This window comes from Heterodontus francisci, chromosome 15, assembly GCF_036365525.1.
Source record: "Heterodontus francisci isolate sHetFra1 chromosome 15, sHetFra1.hap1, whole genome shotgun sequence".
NCBI lineage: Eukaryota > Metazoa > Chordata > Chondrichthyes > Heterodontiformes > Heterodontidae > Heterodontus > Heterodontus francisci.
Window position 1 is genome coordinate 28413338 of NC_090385.1, and position 24242 is coordinate 28437579.

At 43.5% G+C, this 24242-nt stretch overlaps 1 protein-coding gene across 1 annotated transcript in view; it reads right to left on the reverse strand.

The window, feature by feature from the left end:
- Positions 1 to 24242, reverse strand: part of LOC137377559 (calpain-5-like) — a 194472-nt gene that overhangs the window by 20439 nt on the left and 149791 nt on the right. Inside the window, exons 6-10 of the mRNA XM_068047303.1 lie at positions 18981 to 19156; positions 17092 to 17169; positions 15118 to 15313; positions 9882 to 10004; positions 7772 to 7968 (exon numbers count right to left, since the gene is read on the reverse strand). Coding sequence (XP_067903404.1) covers positions 7772 to 7968; positions 9882 to 10004; positions 15118 to 15313; positions 17092 to 17169; positions 18981 to 19156 — 770 coding nt within the window. The remainder of the gene's footprint in view (positions 1 to 7771; positions 7969 to 9881; positions 10005 to 15117; positions 15314 to 17091; positions 17170 to 18980; positions 19157 to 24242) is intronic.

The window sequence follows — 24242 nt, forward strand, 5'->3', positions numbered from 1 at the left end:
CCACCACCTGTCGCAATGTGGTTGACTCTTAACTGCCCTCTGAAATGGCCTAGCAAGCCACAATTAGGGATGGTTAACAAGTGCTGGCCTTGTCAATGATGCCCACATTCTGTGAAAGAATAAATACTCAGTGCCCTCCCCCCACCTCAGGGAACCACACAAAATCCAGTCCAAAGAGCTAAAATAGCAAAATTGGGTAGCCGAAAATTCAGTGTCACTCAATGACTCAACTGGGATAGGTTCAGTGAGTTGAGTGTGTATATTTCCCCCCATTTATACACGGGCCAGAGAATTTTACCAACCTGACCTTTGATCCTTATTTCTACAACCAAGCTGTTGCTAAAAAGAAACATTTCCTTGGCAAGCCCACAGCCTACTGATGTTACGTCACAGCACATCAATCTGCCAGTAGGTATGTCATTAGTTGTGCGTGGCTTCCCAATGTTTTAAAGCTAGGTTTTAAGTTTATAGAGAAGTCATGCAGTAAGGTGTTGAAATTCTAGATTTATTTAAACAAGTAGAATCAACTGAATAATGCACAAGCAACACTGCAACAAATGCAAAAATGTAGTGTCAAGTTGAGTGAGGGCAAGAGTATGATAGAGGAGAGGAGACTACTGGAATTTAGATGAAGTTGAAATTACCAAAGATGAGGACAGTTTGGTGCAAAGGCAAAGTGAGGAGGGGAAGGAAGAGAGTTCAGTCACAAAATAGCCAGGGAATTTGGGAGTATGGTAGACAGGAAGATTTTAAAAGGGGAAATGGGAATGGTGTAGAGGGTGAGGATCATAAAGGAGAAAGTGTTAGTGGCATAAGGGGACATGTCAAGGTGGTATCTTTGCCATGGTCTCAACAGTTAGGGCAAGTAATACAGGTGAATGTAAAGTCAGGTGGAGTGGCATCAGTGAGGCAGAAGGAGTCACAATTTGTGAGTCAGGTTTTTATAAGGCTCAAAATATCAAAGGATTCATTTAAGGTGGGGCCATGCATCGTAGCTGTATTTTCAAGTAAGTGGATACTTTGAAGGGGAATGTGGATTAGATGGTTCGTAGGAGAGCTGAAGAGGTAGTCAAGTGGGTGGGGCTGAGGCAGTACCGGAAGAGAGAAGAATGGGGAGGAAATTAGAGAGGTTTGTTCTCAGAGGAGAAGATGGATGGGCTTTGCGCTGAATGGATTACTGCTTTGGGAGACTGCGTTGTCAAGACTGATGGAGCCATAACTGCAGAGGGGAATGCCAAGAGCAGACAAATAGAAGGCATGGGCCCATTCAGGAGAGAGAAAAGGTAAGAACTTGCAATCCTTCAGAAGTGTACTTGCTGGTGTATTGTAAACAAACATGCAGTCAATTTGTGCACAGAAATAACCCACAAACAGCATAAAACAGATAATATGTTTTGTTTTAGTGATGTTGGTTGAAGGATAAATGTGGGCCAGGACACCAGAAGAATTCCTCTACTCTTCTTCAGATTGTGCCATGGGATCCTTTTATGTCCCTCTGAGACAGGAACAGAAAGATTCTCAACAGAAAGATGAGGGCACAATTTTAATCTAACTTGCTGGGTGGAAAACCCACAGGATCAGGTGGTATGCTGATTTTACATTCCACCCAATCTTAGCTGTTGACTTCAATGGAGAATAAAATCGACCGGCGTGTAAAACCAATATTGCTCCCAATCTTGCCAGCATCCCTACTGGCGGGATAGGTTAACATGGCCCCTATTGGGAAGAATATGGAATCAGCGATCCACCTGTTCCCATGGAATTCCCACCTGCCGAGTCAGGTTAAAATAGCTGCCATGGCATCTCCAGTAATGTGAATTTCTAACTCAATTACATCCTCAAATCTCAATCCTGAGGCAGGGAAAAAGGTGAGCGGAGAAACCGAGTGTGTTGAGGCATGGGGAAACAGGTGAGATATGGGAAATGATTGATAACAGAAACCAAATTGGAAAAGAGTAAGATAGGTGCCCGTGGCAGTAAGTGAGGAGGTTGACGGGAATAACAGGGAGTAGGAGCTTAGAAATAGTCTACAACACAAATACACAACTGTGAACATAGAAAAGTGGCTATAGGTTACATTTGAAAATATGGGTCACTTGTACATGACGATATAAGTCTGTGCTAGTATCATGAGTGTTCAACAAGGACTACTGATGATCAAAGGAAACTGGAACTGATTGTGGTCAAGGGAATCCAAGCTCAATGGTGGAGAGAGGAAAAAGGATCCAGGGACTTGCTTTGGTTAAAGAGTCCAAGGGTGAAAGCAGGCAGAGAGAGTCCCAGGCTTGGTAGAGAGCAAGTAAGGTCTGGGGTCTGGCGGTGCTCATGAAAGCCTGGTGAAGAACAAGAAAGTGTAGAAAAGGAAGACTATGAAAGAATACAGGGAGAGAAGAGGGAAATGTGTTTAGAGTGTACAGCTGTAGTCGCACCAGTATAGGTATAATGGGCTAAATGGCCTATTCCTGTGCTTTGTAGGATTTCATGTAGCATTTAAGTTGCATTGTGTATTAGTTGGCTTTGCCTATTGCTGTGGAGTGTGTCATATAGGCCCCCCACCTGCCAAGAATGAGGCACATTAATTTCACCACGTGGACATTAAATTTCAAATTGTTGCTGGGTAAACGAGAAGGCCTGATACAGGGGTTGCCAGACAGTGTTGAAGCAAAGGGGCTATCCCCTGCTCCAATTAATTCCACAAACAGATGTGGTCAGACCAGTTAGTCACATGACTAACTGGCTGTTGCAGTTTAAACTGAGTTTTTGGGGAGAAAGCTGTTTGCTCCTGGATTGAAAAGACCTCTCCTGGCTGGCTCGCCACAGCCTCTGCTGTCTGCTCCCATCTCTTCCTCACGGAACTCCAAAAACTGACTGAAGATACATGAATCCCAAGAGAGAAAAGTCTCCTACAGTGAACAAGGTTTAAGAAGAATACTGGGCCCCAACAAAAAGCAAAAATCTACCTACAATCAAGGACTCTACTGTGAGCTTGAAGAACCATAACAACAACTTTTCAGATATTGCCTCAAACCTTTCCACTTTATTTTTCTTCTGATCTTTTATGTCTCTATTTGCTTGTGTGTATTGTATATGCATGCTAGCGTGGGCACGTCATGTACCCATAGGCATCAGCCGAATTAGAGTTGAAGTTTAAGTTTAATAAAATTTCACCTTTCTTCTTTAAACCTGAGAAAACCTGTTTCTTTGCCTTATAACTGGAAAGGGATGAGCAAGGATTCATCAAGTGGGAGCTAAAAACACAATGTGTTTAAAAATAAAACCCTGTTACAGTAAGACCAGGTGAAGGCTGAAAGGGAAGTCTAGACCTCTTTCTCACTTGGTCGTAATTGAAATTTGGGTGCTAGTGTCCGCAATTGACCCACAGACAAACAAGAGAAATTGGAAGTGGGAAGCCAAATTGTTCCCAATCAAAAAGAGCGTGATTTCAATACAGGTTTTCTTTCAGTTGTGTGTGCTTGACTACTAACAAGTCTGCAACTGAAGCTAGTGGCCAGGGTGAAGTAACTTGAGATAAGTTAAAAGCACTGTCTATGGAGGAGTTGAAGAAAATGGCTTAGCAGTGTGGGACCACTGTACATGGCAAGGCTAGGAAGTCTGAACTCCTAAGGCTAGTGGCCAACCATTTTTCCCTTGAATCTGAAGAAGCAGAAGCAGTGTTAGCAGTAGACCCAGACAGGGTACTGCTAGCAAAGATATGATTGGAACAAAGGTAACTTGAATTAGAAGAGAGGGAAAGAGAAAGAGAGAGACAAGAAAAAGAGAGAGGCAGGAGAGGTAGAAAGAAAGAACCTTCCAGAAGGAACATGAAGAAAAGGAGAGGGAGGAGAGAGAGAAGGCAAGAGAGGAGAAAGAAAAAGAATATTCCAGAAAGAATGCAAAGAAAGAGAGCTGAAGTGGCTTGAGTTAACTAGGGGGCGACAGAGTAACCCCTGTGAAAGCATGGCCAATATGGAGGAGCGTAATTCAGGGCTGGGTACAGAATTGTTAAAACTAGTTCATCTAATCCCAAAATTCAATGAGGAAGATGTGGAGGTATTTTATGTGTCCTTTGAGAAACTGGCAAAGCAGCTAAAATGGCCAGCTGACACCTGGCCTCTTTTCCTGCAAAACAAGCTAACTGGAAAAGCCCATGAGGTTTATTCCCTGTTGCGAGATGAGAATTCATCAGATTATGAACTGGCAAAAAATGCTAACCTCAGGGCATATGAATTAGTAACCGAAGCCTATCGCCAAAAGTTTAGAACCTTCAAGAAGCAAGCTAATCAAACTTATCTGGAGTTTGAAAGAAGTAAGCAGTTAGCTTTTGGCCAGTGGCTGAGGGCTCTTAAAGTACAGCTCAGCTATGAGAATCTCAGAGAAGTAATTCTGTTAGAGCAATTTAAACACTCTCTCCCACTCTCCATAAAGATCCATGTAGAGGAGCAGCGGGTTCAGAGAGTCTGGCAACCGGCCATTCTGGCTGATGAGTTTGCTTTAATTTATAAGTTGGTTTCCTAGGGGAGAAACTTTCCTAATAACCCCCACAAATTCGAAAAGGACAAAGGGTGGGAAGGTGATATCCTCCCAAGCAGTCCTGGAAGAGAAAGGAAAACAAGAGACATAGGAGGCCCTCTTCTAGCCAACAAGGAAGGTGTTGTGAGCAAAAGTGAGACCCGGAGACCTGTGTGCTTCCATTGTAATGAAGCAGGGCATTTAAAAGCTGTCTGCTGGAAACTAAAAGGAAAACCTGTAGGGTTAATCAGGGCACACCCACTCAGTGAAGACGTGACCCTGATGGAAAGCACAGTAGAACAAGCTGTGGCTTTAACTGCAGTAAGGGTGAGACCCAGGAAGCTTACTACGGCCAGTGCAGGAAACGTTAATAGGATTCCTGAAAGTTATCAGGGTTTTGTATTTGAAGGGAAAGTAACCCCATACCCCTCGAGTGGGGCAAGCAAGCCCATAGTAATTCTCAGGAACACAGGGGCCACTAGATCCCTTTTACTGGGAAAAGGCCTGACCTTTCCCCCAGAGAGTGCAGTGAACACCAAAATGATGGTGAATAGTATTGGAGGGCAGTGTATGCCTGTATCTGTACACCGGGTGCATCTGGAATGTGACCTAATTTCGGGACCGGTGACTGTAGGGATTGTCCCTAGTTTGCCTGTGGATGGGGCTGACCTGCTCCTAGGTAATGATCTGGCAGGGGTGAAGGTGGTAGCCCCCCTAGTAGTGAAAGAAAGACCGCAGGAGGTCAGAGAGACAGGGCAGTGGCAGGAGATGGACCACTGCTGTTTCCCTGAATGTGTAGTGGATCAGACCATGATCAACCAGCTCCCCTAGAGGAGACTGCATTGGCAGATGACTATCATATCTGCCTGTCCGAGACTTTCTTTGGAAAGTTAGGAGACCCAGGGAATTAATTAAATAGATTTTCCCTAGCTGAGGCTCAGAGAGCCGACCCAATATTGTGAGAGTTAGCACAGGCTGCCCAGTCTGAAAGTGAAGCAGAGGGAGTCCCTGATTGCTACTATTTAAAGAATGAGGTACTGATGAGGAAATGGAGTTCTCCCCACAGACCTGAGAGCAAGGAGTGGGCAGTAATTCACCAGTTAGTGGTGCCACAGAGGTACCGGAGAGAAATATTAAGGAGGGCCCATGAGACTACAGTGGCTGCACATGCTGGTATATGAAACACCAAAGCCCGCATAAGACAGCAGTTTGACTGGCCAAAACTCCACAAAGGTGTGGTGGAGTACTGCAGGAGTTGCCACATGTGCCAGGTTGAGGGGAAACCCCAACCTGCAGTGAAACCTGCATCCCTAAGTCCTGTACAGGTGTTGGGAGGACCTCCAGCAGAGGGCTGGTGAACTGTAAGACCTCTGCCGAGAACAAAAGGGGACAGGCAGGCACACGGCTGGCAAAAGGTTAAACAGGGAAGGGGAAAAAGTAACCAAGAGGGCAGGTTAAAGGAAGTCCAGGTGGAAACTCAGATGAAAACCCCTACTGTCAGCCCCGGTCAGCCAACTCTGAAAAATTTGAAAAGTTAGACCCCACAGCCTCCTACGTAAATGCAGACACAAGAAACACCCCACCAGGGTTGCTAACAGCATTTACAGGAACTTGCAGAGACAAAGAAAGACCTGTAGGGGGCAGAGAAACCTTGAGGATGATGCCTTCCCTAGTCAAAGTGCCACAGGGGAGTGCAGTAGAGTCTGCACACATACCTGCAGGCAGGAGTGTCCCAGAGAACAAAGGGGAAATTAACAAAGAATCCTCCACCACAGTCAGAGAAAAGGGAACCACCCACCCCCTGAAGTCAAAAGCCTTTGCAATGACTCAGCAAAGCACTGAAAGAGAATTCAAGGATAAACCCACCCACTACTGACTCTCTTGGGAAAAATTCCAATTTAGGACTAATTAAATCTAACTCCCCCCACCCCCCCACCCCACCGCCCACCCCTTGGCAGACCTCAACAGGAACTAAGACCTTAGGCAGTTATGGAAATGGGCAAACTGAAGAAAAACTTCCTCAAAGAACCACATGGTTACTGGGATGCCAAAAAGGGGAAATTAAAGCAGCACTGGCACCAAGCAAAGACAGTTTTAATAAACTTTAGGATTTATGAATGAATGGAAATGAATGAGAGAAATGCATGTTTTTTTCCTCTATCTTATATATTTTCTCTCAACCCTTTTAATGAAATGTGCCTTTTCCCAAATCACATTTCATTCCCCTGGGTGTGGAGGTGTCATGCAGGCCCCCCACCTGCCAAGAATGAGAGACATTAATTTCACCACACGGACATTACATTTCAAATTGTTGCTGGGAAGACGAGAAGGCCCGTGACAAGGGGTTGCCAGGTGCCTGGCTGCAAAGACATTTTTGCATATTAACAGACAGTGTTGGAACAAAGGAGCTATCCCTTCCTCCAATTCAATCCACAAACAGACGTGGTCAGACCAGTTGGTCACATGACTAACTGGCTGTTGCAGTTTGAACTGAGTTTTTGGGGAGAAAGCTGTTTGCTCCTGGATTGAAAAGACCTCTCCTGGCTGGCTTGCCACAGCCTCTCCTGGCTGCTCACATCTCTTCCTCACAGAACTCTAAAAAAACAACTGAAGACACATGAATCCCAAGAGAGAAAAGTCTCCTACAGTGAACAAGGTTTAAGAAGAATACTGGGCCCCAAAAAAAGCAAGAATCTACCGACAATCAAGGACTCTACAATGAGCTCAAAGAACCATAACAACAACTCTTCAGATATTGCCACAAACCTTTCCATTTTATTTTTCTTCTGCTCTTTTCTGTCTCTATTTGCATATATCTATCGCGTATGCATGCTAGCGTAGGCACATTGTTTATCTGTAAGCGTCAACCGAATTAGAGTTTAAGTTTAATAAAATTTCACCTTTCTTCTTTAAAGCTAAGAAAGCCTGTTTGTGCTGGTTTCTTTGCCGCATAACTGGAAAGCCATGAACGAGGATTCACCAAGGGGGAGCTAAAAATACAATGTGTTGAAAAATATTTCCCTGTTACAGTAAGACCAGGTGAAGGCTGAAAGGGAACCCTAGACCTCTTTCTCACCTGGTCATAACAAGTGTGGCTTATTACTAATGTTTCCTTATTCTTGTTTATTTTGTGTGTTTTAAATGTCTAGCTTAGTTCAAATATTAAAGTAGAAAAAATTATGAGTACACAATTTGAAAACTAAAGGTTCTAATAAGGTATTGTAGCAAGGGTGAATATTATCTCCAGATTCTTGGGGCATACCTGCATCCAGAGGCCCTGTCTGTATAGACTCTCAATAGAAAGTCACCCTCCCTATTTGGGCTGTAGGTGGTAGGGATGATGACATAACGTCCTTTTTTCAGGTCCGCTCGCAGGAAAACACTCCGAGTATTGATGTAAATTGACCCAGCCACTTGCTGATACAAACTGTGTAATCTGTACTCTCGGTTGAGTTCCACCTTAAAATGAAAACAGTGAGGTTTACAGCAGAAGAAAGCATTGAACATATTGCTGTCTTGTCTTTTATACCCCTGAAGCCAAACATCTTCCGCTGCTTATTTATTTTGTTTCTTTTCCCTTCCCATCCAGTTTGCTACTGCCTTACTGTGGAGAAGCACTTGAGCTCTTGTTTCTCATACCCCAACCATAGCACAAAGGAATTCAGAGAGTATGGAAAGTAAATGATCAAGTCAGAGACCACCTCTCTACAGATCTGTGCGCTGGTGCCTCAACCTACTATACTTGTCCATTTAAAATTCATTACAACACAAAGGCAAACATCTTGTTTTGATCTGGACAAGTTGTTTACCATGTTGAGCTGTTCAAATTCCAGGAATCAAACACAAGAGGCTGGATTTTAGCTTAGGCGGACGGGAATTCGCCACCAACCTTTACGTTGGTGGCGAACCCACTTCCACCTAGACCGGGGATCCAACCCGTATTTTACAGGTCCCCGGGCCTTAATTGTCCAGAGGTGGGACTTCCACCCTCTTGAAGGAGGAGGTCCCGACTCATTGAGCTTCTGGCCAATCAGTGGGCCGGCAGCTCTTAGTCCCAGCATTGCCACCGGGAGTGCTGGCCACTGCTGGGACTGCAGCCCAGCTGACCAGATGGAGCCAGGAGTGAAGGTAAGTTGGGCATGCCTCACCAGGGAGGTCGGTACTTCCCTGGTGAGGCTGGTGTGGTCATTTGTGGGGAGGGGGACGTCTTGGGTCCCGGGGGTGGGTTGCGAGGTAGGGGCAGCCCTCAGTCGGGCATACCGTGCCCGACTGCCATGGCCCCCCCCACCAGCGCGTGGAAAGGCCAGCAGCTATCGCTGGGTGGCCTTTCATGTCCCCAGCATGCCCACTTGCCACAAGTAAAATACCCGTGGAGGCAGGCGAATGTCCTTAAGTGGCCGTAAAGTGGCCATTTAAGGGCCTTGATTGGCTTCAGGTGGTCGGGCTGTTTCCACGCTCCCCCCCCCAAACCTGATCACCGTAAAGTTGACCGGAGACAGGAGCGCAGCGGGTAGGCATCCCAGAGCCACCCGCTCAATTTTACACCGCCCCCACACCACCATCCGACCCGCTGGGGCTGCTTAAAATTCAGCCCAAGATAAGAATTAGGAAGGTAGGGCAATGGAGTTGTGAAACAAATCGCCATGAAAGGCCATTGAGAAGGCCAAGCATGATTAAGTTTGAGTAAATTATTTTTGGAGAGAGAAGGATGTTCTGAGATGGTGAATATGTATCGGTTATCTAGAAAACAAAGGGACAGGCTTCTTTGGGTCCAATGGCCCTTCCCTGTTCCTAAAATGTCTTAGTTTTTCCCATCCAATTGTTTGGTTGGTAAATGGTGTGGTACTGACATCCAGACCAAGCTCAATCCTTGCTGTGTGCTGCTTTAGCTGCTCTCAGATAGGGTAGTCATAAGGAATGACCCTAGCACTAGCAAGGAGAGAAAAGAATCACTTAAGAGTTCTGGCACCTGATTGCTATCTAGAAACCATCTGAAGGGAAGTAGTCCTGTGTGGACTGTGGGTGAGGACAGGATTAGACTCTTCTCTGATGTCTTTCCCAGTCAAACAGTCTGTTGACAAATGCTGCTTAGGTTCACACATGAAAAGAATTGGTACTTGTTTGAGGTACTGCTTGATACCTATGGAATGTTGCCCCTGCCATTTAGAAGAGGGGAAAGATTATTGACATTTAAAAAAAAACAAATTAACAAATCTTGAATATGAACAGAGAAACCTTAATATTATGACCACCCACTTGGATTATTTTCAGAGTTTCCAGTTATACAAGTCCAAGTAAATGGTTCATTGTTGGAATGGTTGCTGCAGGCAGTTCTGACAATGTGTGATAAGAGTTAATGGTATTTCTCTTGCCTTGAAGATGCTGAAACCAATGACCAGATTCTCTCCTTTGCCTTCTTTCCTGTGAATGCGCTTGTCTCTCTGCTGCAATGAAATAAGTACCTCATCCTCCTTCTTCGTCACGTCAAACACGTACTACAGTAAAGAGAAAGAAAAAGCCTTTTCAGTTTGCAGTTGCAATCTTTTCAATGGTGCTACCATCACTGCTACCCCATGATCAGTTGGCCTAGAATCATAAAATGGATACAGCAGAGAAGGAGGCCATTTGACCTGTTGTGTCTGTGCTGGCTGCCTGCAAGAACAACTCACTGAGTCCCACTCCCCCACCTAGCCCTGCAAATATTTTCTCTCCAGATAATTATTCAATTTTCTTTTGAAGGACTCGATTGAATCTACCTCCACAACATTCTCAGGCAGTGCATTCCAGGTCCTAACCACTCGCTGCATAAAAAAGTTTTTCCTCATTTTGTTGTTTCTTCTTTTGCCAATCACCTTAAATCGGTGTCCTCTGCTTCTGGATCTTACGGCCAATGGCAACAGTTTTTCTCTATCTCCTCTGTCCAGACCTCTCATGATTTTGAACACCTCTATCAAATTTCCTCTTAATCTTCTCTTCTCCAAGAAGAACAGCCCCAGTTTCTCCAGCCTCTCCACAGAACTGAAGTTCCTCATCCCTGAAACCATTCTGCATCCTCTCCAATGCCTTTACATCCTTCCAAACGTGTGGTGCCCAGAACTGGACACAATACTCCAGTTGAGACCGAACCAGTGTTTTGTTCGGGTTTATCATAACTTCCTTGTTTTTATACTCTAAGACCCTATTTATAAAGCCCAGGATCCCATACACTTTATTAACCACTTTCTCAACCTGCCCTGCAACCTTCAGTGATTTGTGCACATATACCCTCTGCTCCTGCACCCCCATGAAGTGTACTTTTGCCTGGACAGGAGGCTGCAAAGATATAGACCTGTACCTTCTGCAGGGTCAAAGGCATCAACCCGCCTGCCGATCCTGTAGGCTGCTTCATGTCTGAACCAACCTGAAAACTGTGGAGGGAGGGGAGTTTGAATGGCAGTGGATACAGATCACTGCTGTCTGTGGAACAGTGACATGAGATGATGTTGACAGCACAGGCCCGATGGTCGAATGGCCTCCTTCTGTGCTGTAAGGTTCTATGATTTTAACCAATCTTGTGGCTGCTTGAATGACTGAAAGATGTGATTTATAATCTTGCGTGTGCTTTCAAAAATAAATTCTGATATGAAAACCTTGGATTGGATTAAGAATACATCTACATATGGAGAATTAAACTGGTGCATGTCTAGTCGTAATGTGATTATTTTATCATGAAATAATTACTTGAACAGCAGTGTTACTGTCATTTGCCTATGCTGCGATTGCCAGCTGTAGTTTTGATATACTTATTGAACGCTGGGAATCAATGGTAAGATCTGCACATTAATTTGAAGAGTTTGGCTTAATTTTCATGTGCACTGTTTATGACATTATCTAAACACCTTGGGCTGAATTTTATACGCCCGCCGCCGCTGGCAAAAGAAAATGCCTATGCCAAAGAGCCGCCACGATTCCAAGCGCAGCAGTTCATTTAAATAGCCTGGGCAGGCCACTCCCCCCCACGATCACGTGGAAGGGGGGGGGACTGTCCGTCCCCAGCAATTGCGTCAGCTGCCTGTGTGCAGGCACTGAAGCTATTTTTAAAGGGCTGTTAGCCCTATTGGCAAATTTAAATATTTAAAGGAAAATTGATTGAAATTAAATAAATTAATCTCTTTTGCCCCTCTTTCACCCCCAATAACAATTAAATTATTTGCCTTACCCCCCAAAACACTTACCTTTACCATCTGACCTTCCCCCGCCCTACAACAGCAAAAATAGCCCTTCCCACCATCCCCTACACCCATGATGTTAATTTGACCCCGTCCCCAACAAACACCACCCCCCCCCCCCCACCTCCCGCACTGAAAAACTTACCTCCTCTCTCCTCCCCACCAGTGTTGCGCCTCGTTTCCCCGGACGGGGATCCGAAGGCACGGGAGTGCCGGCTGCCGGGCTGAAGATTGCAGCGGGACATCCGGAGGTGCCAAGAGAGTAATTAATTTAGGTATTTATTTAAATATTTAAATTATGGTCCCGTTGCCGAGCAGCAGGTGGGCCGCCACGAGGCCTCGATGCCGTTGGTAATATTGGCCCGGACCCTGTCGGCATCGAGGTCTGTGGCAGGCCTCATCTGGGGCCATCTTCAGGCACTCCCACCATGGATCCCCATGTCAATGGCTCCTTAAAATCCAGCCCATTGATTCAAGAGCCATCTCTGTACTTCCAGGTGAATTCAGTTCTTCATAGCTGAACTCTGAAATGTTTTCCCCCACAGCTACCATATTAAGCTGGAGAAAACTCACCCAATAGTCGATGTCAGATCTACTGCCATCCCTGTGAGAATTAGCAGAATAATATTGCCATATACTTCACAGGATAATAGATTATATAGAATAGCAGTTGAGCTACAGTGAATGTAGAGGATAGATTTTTAAAAAATTATATCGGATACAACCAGTCTGCGGTGAATATATAGATAGGTGTCAGCCTTGATTCTGAGCCACAAGGTTTGAGGTGTAAGCCCCACTCTAGAGACTTGAGCATGTTATCCAGGCTGACATTTCTGTGCAGCATTAAGGGAATGCTGCAGTGAGAGAATGCTGCATTGTTGGAGGTGCCATCTATCAGATGAGATGTTAAACTAAGGCACCGTATGTCCTCTCAGGTGGCTGTAAATGATTGCATGGTATTTTATGAAGAAAAGTAGGGGAATTCTCCTGCTACCCTGGCCAATATTTATTCATCAATCAATGTCACTAAAATAGATCAGTTAGTAGGACCTTGTGTGCAAATTGATTACAATTCAAAAATACTTCATGGACTATGAAGCACTTTGGGATGTCCTGAGGTTGTGAAAGGCACTATATAAATATAAGTTATTTCTCTTTCTTAGACACAGAGTGAAATCATATAATATAGAGGTAGAGAGGTTTAGGGACGGAGTTATAGAACATGGAGCCTAGGTGGCTGAAGATGTGGCTGCCAATGGTGAGATGAAGGAGGAGAAGAAGAGGGAGTTACAGAGGTTTAGGGAGGATACCCCCAGGGCACCGCTGCAATAATAGGGAGTGGGGGATCCAAAAGATGTCAATGTTAGAGTAATAAAAAAAACATTTATATGAATTAAATTTTACCCTTTCATGAATTTAAGGTGATAATTTCATCTCAGGATCAGATAGTGTGTAAAACTGATGCAGTTTTTCAGGCACTCAGTGTCAGCATCAAGCACTACTGGTTAAGTATAGCACAGTTAAATTTAAAGTAAAGATTCCTAAACAATGTTAGAAGAGCAATCCATATTTCACCAAAGTCACATTTCCTAATCAAAGCAGTATGTCCTTGCCCAAGTGAGATTGCCAATTTACAGACAATTAAGTCCAAATTAAGGGCAGTTTTGTGTTCTGAGCTTTTGCCATTTAGATTTTTCATATTTATTTCATTTAGGATCTTTCCAGCTTACAGATAGAGATGGTTACTTTTTAGCAGTTTGATACAACTGAGTGGCTTGCTAGGCCCTCTCAGAGGGCATTAAGAGTCCACCACAATGCTGTGGGGCTGGTGTCACATTTAGACCAGACCAGGTAAGGACAGCAAATGTCCTTCCCTAAAGGACATTAGTGAAGGACATTACAACAATGGTTTCATGGCCATTATTAGGCTTGCTTTTAACTCCAGATTTTTTAATTGAATTCAAATTCCACCTTCTGTCGTGGTGGGATTCAAACCCATGTCCCCAGAGCTATACCCTGGGTCTCTAGGTTACTAGTCCAGTGACAATACCACTACACTACCACCTCCCCTATAAGAAGGCAGCTCACCACCACCTTCCCAAGGGCAATTAGGGATGGGTAATAAATGCTGTCCCAGCCAGTGATGCCCACAGCCCATGAATGAATAAAAAAATTGATTTTTAACATATCAGTCTGGGCTAATTTGAACCCATGCATAGGAGAAGAAAGGCAGTGTATACCATATCATAGAAGACCTTTCTTGTCACTGTTCCACAGACAGCTTGTCCACAAGAGTGGTTAGGGTTTCCTTGTAGGCTTCAGGACCTCGCTGTCAGGCTCAAATGGGGGGCCTACACTGTGTGGGAAACAGTTGCTCTGCTGTGATTTTCTCCGAATTGGCCAATTAATAGCCAGAGGGCGGACACGCTGCCCATTAGCGGGTTCTTGAAGCTGAAGGGTCAATAGGAGGCTCTCCAGCTTGAAAAAAACAGCAGGATGCCTTTATAGGTAAGTAAGGGAGAGGGTGCCCCAAAATGGAGCTGCCTTCTCTCCAACTTCTTCAAATTTAAAATGAAAAAAGGCCTTTGCAGCCAGGCCACCACGGAGGGCGGTGGGGAGGAGATCCCCTCCACAGGCCGGCCTGCAGCTGCTGCTGAACCCAGGCAGGTAGGTGTCCTCTAAGCCTGCCTGGGACACTGGCCCCCAGTCTGCCACTGCGAGGCTGCCTCCAGGGAGTTGTACTGTCCCCCACCGCCACCCCCCCCCACCCCGCCTACCGGGGACCCGGAGGCAAACTGGAAAATCCCAATCGGCCTTTGACAATTATCCTTAAGTATCCATTAACAGGTTCAATCAGTTACCTGCCTGCCCGCCTCCATTCCCACCCCTGACCGTAGCTAAAAATCCAGCCCAGTGACTCAGTTCTTATGATGGAAAGCATTCCTATATACTATCTATCCTCCAAGCTTTCACAAACAAGGCACTTGATGTATCTAAGTGGGGAGAAGGTGGCATAGTGGTAATATAACTGAACTAATAATTTGGAGACCCAGGCTAATACCCTGGGGACATGGGTTCAAATCCCACCACAGCAACTAGTGGAATTTGAATTCAATTAATTACTAAAAATCTGGAATTGAAAGCTTGTCTCAGTAATGGTGCCATGAAACTATCATCAGTTGCTGGAAAATCCTACCTGGTTCACTACTGTCCTTGAGGGAAGGAAATCTGCCATTCTTACCTGGTCTGGCCTACATATGACTCCAGACCCAAAGCAATGTGGTTGACTCTTAACTGCCCTCTAAAATGGCCTGGCAAGCCACTCAGTTTAAGGGCAATTAGGGATGGGCAACCAGCGACACCCACATACAATGAATAAATAATTTTTTAAAAATCCCACCTGTGGATTTTGTAGGAATGTGTCCAGGAAATTTGTGCAACCCCCTGCACGGTTCAGTAGTGGGTCTTCATGTTGGCTCCAAGCCCCACGTAGTAGCACCTCATCCCAGGTCTTTTGAAAACTCCAGTAAGACGTGTTTATCAGTTGACAAACTATTACACTGGTAATGTATTTATACCAGTCTTCAAATGTCATCCTTAGATAAAACGCAGAAAGACAGGCCTGTAAGGGATTTATGGCCAAGGTAACAAACAGAGAATACGTTTTACCCAGTTTGCATTATTCAGCATTGTTAATGAATGACCTGTTTTGTGCTCCAGCATTTTTTAAGAATAATATTTGCGACAAGAGTAGATTTTTGTTAAGTCAGTTAAGTTAGCCTTTCCTTAAAATCAGGTAAAGAGCATTTTTGGCATCAATAGAGAAGAATTGTACCAGAACACAAAGGATCAGAGTATTGAAGGATTCAACATATGGAATAAATACACTGGTATCATATGTTTCTGGAAGATCAGCTTTTTATACATTTGAAACGTAGTAAAGGGACAAGGCCCTTAGTACAGAACGTCATCTAGATTGAAAAAAATAGACATCTCAATAAATCAAGTAGAGGCTTGCTGAAATACTATTCTATGGGCACCAATATCATTTTATCACTTCATTTAATTTAAGTTTGGAAGTTGATAGTTGATATTGCAATTACAGATGGTGAAAAATCAATGTCTTCAAATTTGGGGGCGAATGGAAAATATCAGGGGTGGGACATTTTCCAATTGTCACTCAGTATAGAACAGCTGACTACAGAATAAAACTGCCTTGACATTAGCCTGACTATTTATCTTAGCCTGAGCCTCAAAGAGCACCCTCAAATGTACTTATGAGAAGTTCCTACTTGCCACACCAGTCATCCTCACAGTGTGTCACTGTGCTCGCTGATGTACTTTGGCTCCCGGTCCAGTATTACCTCAGTTTTAAAATTCTCATCTTTGTCTTCAAATCCCTCCATGACTGGCCCCTCTCTATCTCTGTAGCCAATCAGCTCTACAACCCTCCAGGATCACTGCACTCATCAGAACAGGAGGAGGGAAATAGAAAATAATGAAGGTTTGTTGATCTGAATTTAGTGGAGCCGGTGGGGTTCCCGATGCTGGGTTGAAAAGGCGAGGGGAACCCCACCTCGGCCCTTTGGAGCCCCACAACGCAATTTAATGGTGCTCAGGCTGTTGATTGGTCCTTTAAGGACAGAGATCCTGCCTCCAAGAGCTGCTGGCCAATCAGAGGGCAGTTGAGTAGTATTGGTAGTGCCACCAGGAGCAGTGGCCACTGTCAGTACTACACCAGGCCTGGGACCAGGCCTAGCGCTGGAGCCCTGGACCCCAGGTAAGTGTGGCGGGATTGCCGGGGCCAGTCTGGCAGGCCCCAGTGAGGGGTGGGCATTGAGGGCGGGGGGGGGGCGAGGAGTGTGTTCGCAGAAGGGTGACCTTTGTCATTAATTGGCCACTTAAAGGGGGTTAATTGGCCTCGGGGCAGGAAGGCTGTCTTTGGCCTTACCCACCCCTGACTTAATCGCAGGGCAACGGAAAGGTAATGGGCACTCCGCCCTCCTGCCTTCCGTTGCAATTTTATGGGCCCCCTGCCTCCCATCCTGCCCATTAACTCTGTTTTGCTCTCCACAGATGCTGCCAGACCTGCTGAGCATTTCCAGCATTTTCTGTTTTTATTTCAGATTTCCAGCATCTGCATTATTTTGCTTTTGAGTTGACAGTTTTTCCTTTACGGTGGCTGGTAACAATTATAAAGTAGAGCCATTCTTAGACCCAGTGAACAGGAGTCCACAGCACAAACCTGCTTAACATTTGATAGTACTGGAATTGGCAAACAAAAATATTTATTGGTTAAAGAGACGTTTGTAAAATCTGGATTTGTACTTTTTATGGATCTCAAAGACAATATCTAAACAGCGAATTGTCTCACCAGAATTCTCCATCGTTCCTAACATCAACACCGATTTTTTTACGCTCCTTTCTGGTGACCTTCTGCCACTCCTTTGAACTAGAAAAATCAGAAAATTAAGTGCTTGTGAATTCCAGTTACAATACATTTTCTATCAATACTACTGTTTGTGCCTTTTCATGGTTTAATCAAAACTTAGTAACTAAACAATGTGCACACCTATGGCCCTGCTCATGTGCAGAAAGATATCTCAAATACTTCACAGAACCCTGGACAAAGACTGATCTGAAGAGGAAAAGAATCCAACGCATGGTCAAAAAGCTTCTTCATGTGGCTTTTGAAAACAGCAGGGAGATGATGAGGCAGAGTTGCAGAGTTCTCTGGAGAAGCAGCATTGCAGCTGAAGAAGTAGTCATGTTTGGTGGAGCAATGGATTAGGGAAGAAATTATATTATGAGAGAGGAAGGTATGTACAGTTGGAGGAGATCGCAAAAGTAGATTGGCGCAAGGTTATGGAAGGAATTGAAGGCAAGGGCAAGGACCAATGGAGAAAGCCAATGGAGCTAGGTGATAAGAGTGCAGGCCATGTTACGGATGGAGATATGGGTGCATTGAATGAGTTATCAGAGAAATCAAGTCCTGAGCTAACAAGAACAACTTATAGTGTTTATAACATAGAAAAATATCCAAGAGTAGGGAATGGTTTTGCCAGAGAAAAGTGAGCCCTGATAGCACAATATTTTCCAGACAGATTTGGTAATGGATGACTAAACCAGTTGTGTGCCAGATACATTCAAGTCTATGCTGCTGGGACTTGAAGGAGTGGCGTTGGGAGCCGTAGCAAGAAAAACAACCAGGGTGGGAAAGAGTAAACATTTTACTGGGTAAGGGGTATTAAAGGAGGTAGATAGGGAGGTTGAGCAGATCAACAGTATTGTGATGAATGGAGAGCCAAAAGCTGATAGCTTAAAGGGTTTTTTCAGCAAAGGGGCGATGTAAAGGTGGGGATAAATGATGTCATGGAGGCGAAATAAAGCATCTTGTTGATGGAGTGGATGTGGAGGAGAAAACCAAGTTCATGTTTGAGCTGTTCATCAAGGTTCTGCACCATTTTGCCTTTCCTGTGACAGCAGGTAGGGATGGTAATGAATTTAGGGCCAGTTTTATGGAGCAGAAGTGTGATGGCATCAATTTTGCCAAAACTTAGCAGGTGGAAGTTTCTTGGTTTCAATGTCAGACAGAAAATTGGAGAAGGTGACACAGGAGCCAGAAAGGTAGCACTAACTGTTATCAAGAATAGAGATGGAAGTTGCCTTATGTTTCTGGATGTGGTCACCAAAGAGTGGCATTTAAATGAAGACGATGGGGCCAAATATGCAGCACTGAGCTACATGCACCAGGGGTGACTAAATAGGCATGGGAGAAGAAGCCAATCAATGGCTAAGCATCTAAAATGTAACCCGTAGGAATGGAGCATGAAAGAATAATGGCGTAGAGTGGACTATGGAAGAGAGATGTTTGAGGGGGTGGAGTAGTTGACAGTGTTGATGGTGTTGGCATATCAAAAAGGAAGGAGAATCACGAGCCACATTTACAATCACATGATTTTGATTCCATTTTATGTTAATTTTATTAAGACAAACAATAGCTTTTTTCTCCAGGTCTGATCTCTCAGCACGTTATTATTTTGGGTTTTCCAGTCGGTATTGTGGTGAAGTGATCTTGTTAGAGTTAGAGTTTTCTTTAAACATGGTTAGTTAATTTTGGGCTTGTGAATATGAAGGAGAGAAAATTAATTCAAAATAATTTAGGAAGCTACATGTTTTCTCACTCAGAAAGCCCGATGCACAAAGACTTCTCTAATTCAGTCTTTACATTTCATTTATGGACCAGCATCATGTATTACTTACTTATCACTCCATGGACCTAACCACTCGCCTCTTCCCCATGGGTTCCTCATTTTGATCATGAACAGTTTCTCAGCTGTGTTACCCAGTCGAACCTTCTGCACTTTTGTCACAGAATATGAATGGTCAATCTTCAATCCCTGCAACTTACTGACTTCCAGTTTGCTGCCAGGTTTTAACTGCAGAAATACAATAGAACTTAGTTCCATATTTCAGGTCTTTACAATTTGATTTACTGAAAAACTGGATCCTAGTCACTCAAATAACAATCTGTTAATGGCACTCCCACCTCCAAAATTAACAATGGGAGCTGGGACCCAGAGCATAAAATATCTTAATGGCAAAATAAACAAGAAAAATGTTTAGAATAGAGCATTGTGTTTCTCAGTCTTGTCTGCTCTTTTTATCCTAGATACATTAGTTACTGTCTTTAGTTTACTCTTAAGTTCCTCATAATCTTCATCTCGAGAAACATGCCCAGGATGTCAAACAGAAGACCTTAATGTAAATTGCTTTAGCTACCCAATCTATCCTGTGCCTACACACTTAAATATGATGCCTTTATTTTATAAATTTTATATATATATATGCAGCATTCTTTTCTTCTTGTGGTCTTTTCAACTTTGGGAGCTAATTGGCCTGAAGTCCATTGAGATGGAAGAACATAAAATATAGGAGCAGGAGTGAGCCATTTGGCCCCTTGAGCCTGCTCCACCATTGACTGAGATCATAGCTGATCTGATTGTGGCCTCAACTCCACTTTCCCGCCTGCCCCCAATAACCCTTGGCTTCCTTGTAAATCAAAAATCTGTCTATCTCAGCCATGAATATTTTCAATGACCCAGCCTCCACTGCTCTCGGAGGTAGAGAATTCCAAAGATTAACGACCATCTGAGAAAATAAATTCCTCCTCATCTCTGTCTTAAATGGGAGACCCTTTATTTAGAAACTCTGCCTCCTAGTTCTAGATTCTGCCATGAGGGGAATCATCTTCTCAGCATCTATCCACTCAAGCCCCTTCAGAACCTTATATGTTTCAATATCAACTCTCTTGCTTCTAAATTCCAATAAGTATAGGCCCAATCTATTTAATCTTTCCACATAAGACAACCCCTTCGTCCCAGGAATCAACGTCGTTGACCTTCTCTGAACTGCCTCCAATGCAAATATACCCCTCTTAAATAAGGAGATCAAAACTGTATGCAGTACTCCAGGTGTGGTCTCACCAATACCCTGTATGGTTGTAGCAAGACCTCCCTACTTTTATACTGCACCCCCCTTGCAATAAATGCCAACTTTCCATTTGCCTTCCTAATTACTAGTTGCACCTGCATGCTAACTTTTTGTGATTCACATACGAGGACACACAAATCCCTCTGTGCTGCAGCATTCTGTAGTCTCTATTTAAATAATATATTGCTTTTCTATCCATCCTACCAAAGTGGATAACCTCACATTTTCCCACATTATACTCCATCTGCTAAATTTTTTCCCACTCACTTAACCTGTCTATATCCTTCTGCAGACTCTGTGTCCTCCTCACAACTTACTTTCCCGCCTATCTTTGTTTTGTCATCAAATCAGGCTACAATACACTCCGTTCCCTCACCCAAGTCATTAATATATATTATAAGTAGTTGAGGCTCCAGCACTGATCCCTGTGACACACCACTAATTACAATTTGCCAACCTGAAAATGAACCATTTATCCCGACTCTCTGGGTTCTATTAGTTAGCCAATCTTCTATCCATGCTAATATATTACCTCCAACACCATGAACTCTTATCTTGAGTAATGACCTTCTATGTGGCACCTTATTGAATGCCTTTTGGAAAACCAAATACACTACATCTACTTACATAAAAGCAAAACCCTTCCGAAGAAGGGTCACTGACCCGAAACGTTAACTCTGCTTCTCTTTCCACAGATGCTGCCAGACCTGCTGAGTGATTCCAGCATTTCTTGTTTTTGTTTCACACTACATCTACTGGTTCCCCTTTATCTGCCCTGCTTGTTACATCCTCAAAGAACTCTAATAAATCTGTCAAACACAATTTCCCTTTCATAAAACCATGTTGACTCTGCTTGATTGTATTATGATTTTCTAAATGTCCTTCCACTATTTCCTTAATGATCAATTCCAGCATTTTCCCAATGGCAGGTGTTAGGCTAACTGGCTTATAGTTTCCTGCTTTCTGTCTCCCTCCTTTCTTGAATTGAGGTGTTACATTTGTGGTTTCCCAATCCTCTGGAAACTTTTCAAAATCTAGGGAATTTTGGAAGTTTACAACCAGTGCATCCACTATCTCTGCAGCCACTACTTTTAAGACCCTAGGATGCAGGCCATCCGGTCCAGTGGGCTTGTCAGCATTTGGTTCCATCAGCTTTTCTCATAAGTTTTCTCCAGTGATAATGATTATCTTAATTTTCTCCCTCCCTTTTGCTCCTTGATTTTCTACTGTTATTGGGATGCTTTCAGTGTCTTCTACTGTGAAGATAAATACAAAATATTTGTTCAAAGTCTCTGCCATTTCCTTGTTTCCCATTATTAATTCCCCAATCCCATCTTCTAAGGGACCAACACTTACTTTAGCTACTCTCTTCCTTTTTATGTATTTGTAGAAGCTCTTACTGTCTGTTTTTATATTTCTTGCTAGTTTACTCTCATTCTAATTTTGCCCTTTTTTTTAGTCATCCTTTGCTGGGTACTAAAATATTCCCAATATTCTGGCCTACCACTAAGCTTTGCAGCATTATTACATCCTTTCTTTCAATTTGATACCGTCCTAACGTCTTTAGTTAGCCACGGATGGTTCATCCTTCTCATAGAGTCTTTCTTTTTCCTGTATGCACTTTGTCCAAATTAAGGTACCAACTAGCTAAAAGGTTTGAACCATTTCACCTTACAAATGTTCTCCAGAGAATCATGGATTTAAATAACAGTCAGCTAAATTCAAAAATAAGTGTCAATCATTATACAAGCAAAACACTGTGGCTGAATTTTATAGTCCCCCTGATGTCGGGGGTCGTGGCAGGGGGAACTGTAAAATGCTTTGGACAGAGGCCCGTCATGGGCCTCGACTTTGGGAAGGACCAGCCCGATATTGCTGGTGGCAGCGAGGCCTCGTGGCAACCCCCCACCCCGGCACTTGGTGACGGAAGCAAAATTTATATATTTAAATAAATTTAAATGAAGGAATTAATTACCTGCTCGCCTCTGCCTTCCGTCCTGCTGTGATATCGGTGCCAGTGGCACACTGGTGGGGAGTGGGAAGCAGGTAAGTTTTTCAGTGCAGGAGGGGGGATGACAGGGTCAAACTTATCCCATTGGTGCAGGAGATGGTGGGAAGGGGTAAAGTGCAAAGATTATGAACTTTGGGGGAAAGGGAGGGTCAGGTGCACAATGTAAGTAATTAGTGGGGAGAGAGGGCAGGGAATGAATTCTGTGGTTATTGGGGGAGTGGTAGAGGGGCTAGAAACATTTATTTAATTTTTTGAAAACAATTTGAAATCACTGTATCTTTAAATATTAAAATTAAATGGAAGGGCTCGAAGACCTTTAAAAATGGCAATAGCGCCTGCATATAGGCTGCTGACACCATTGCAAGGGATGGACTGCCCGCCTCCTCCATGTCATGGGGCGGGGAAACGTTCTGCTCCCGCCATTTAAATGAGCCGCTGTGTTTAATATCGCGGCAGCTCCGTGATGTGCGGTCTGCCCATTCTTTACAGAAATCAATGGTGGCATGTGAAATGCAGCCCAGTGTGTTTTTGTTTGAGTATGGCTTAACTCCTCCCTCACACTTTCTGTAGATTTTCAGGTATCTGAATAAACTCTTGCAACATATGTATTGTGTTGGGGACATGATTCTGATTGAAACTGATTATTAAAATCCTTGTGATTGGATTAAAGGAATGCCACCAGTTTAATTACTCCATACTGGTGATTTGCCAATCGTATACCAAAAAATGTATCAACACATCACTAACCAACTTTAATTGGTTTCAATTCCTTTTTTTCTCAATTGGAAGTTTGGTATAAATGACCAGAAGTATAGAGGCCAGTACCAGTTATATACTATTGTGCTAAAATTAATGCTATTGTGGCCTTTTCCCACAGTATCATTGTATAGCTCTGTGATAACAAGTCTTCGCCAAAGGGGCTTACTAGCAGCAATATTAATTACTTAGCTTTTGCATAGCTGTTTGTAATTGTTCATTTTAACTTTTTTGAACATTTTATGAGGGTAGAAATCATTCTCTTTTCCTAGGCTAAGTGTCTTTCATGGCCAAGAGGAAAACAGGGGACACAAGGTGCTGTGTGACTAGCGCCAGTAATGACTCTCCATCTGATACTTCCCCAGATCGATACACCCTGTCGTGGGAAGTCCTTGGCTGCCAGCTCTTCACAGCTACATGACTGAAATCAGCAACTCCACAGTATGGGTGAAGGGAAAATCAAATTTGTGCCCACTGTTGATTAAGAAATCATCAATTTTAATTTTTGTTGATTATTTTTGAATCACCTATTTTTTAGGGAAGAGAGGTTGATGCATTTTCCTACAAAACCTATTTTGTGGCTCTTCCCTAAAAAGGCATTTATTTTCATATTAGCTTCAAGGAAGATGAGCGTGTGGCCCTTTCTCAGTGGGTGGGATGTCTACTTTTGTTATTAAACTAAGAAGCCCAACAGTCCAATTTAATTCACATTAGGAAGAAACTCTTTGAGTTGTTTTTCTGTCTCAATGCTCCGTGCCAACATATTGGGTTTCTTTATAGTGTTATAAGGTCATTTCTGTTTATATCTGGCTAGCTACTTTGTGACTACTGTGCCAAGTATCTGTTTGTTTATCATCATGAGAGCATATTAAATAGTACAGCCTGTCTGTCCCTTTTTAAATTATAGTATTATATGTAAGACATTAAGTTGAGACATGAAGGAAGAAACACTTAATTAATGTTTCATTTTAGGATGAAGATGTTCTGATCAGGTTGATCGGAAACCTGATCAGGTTCACAGTGAGGCTGGGAATACTATGGGGGAGAGTTTCTCATGGCAGTATGCAGACTTTAGTCAATTCGATGCCACTCAAACCAATTTCTCTCCACCTTTGAACTATTTGAAAACTTTGTAAAGTTATCCTGAATTGAAGCTTCTGCCTAAAATCTCAAAATATTTTAATTTTTATCAGCGGAGGCCTGAGACATTTGGTTTCAGACTCTTGGCTGCAGTATATGCACTTTTTCTGACTTTTGGCATCAAT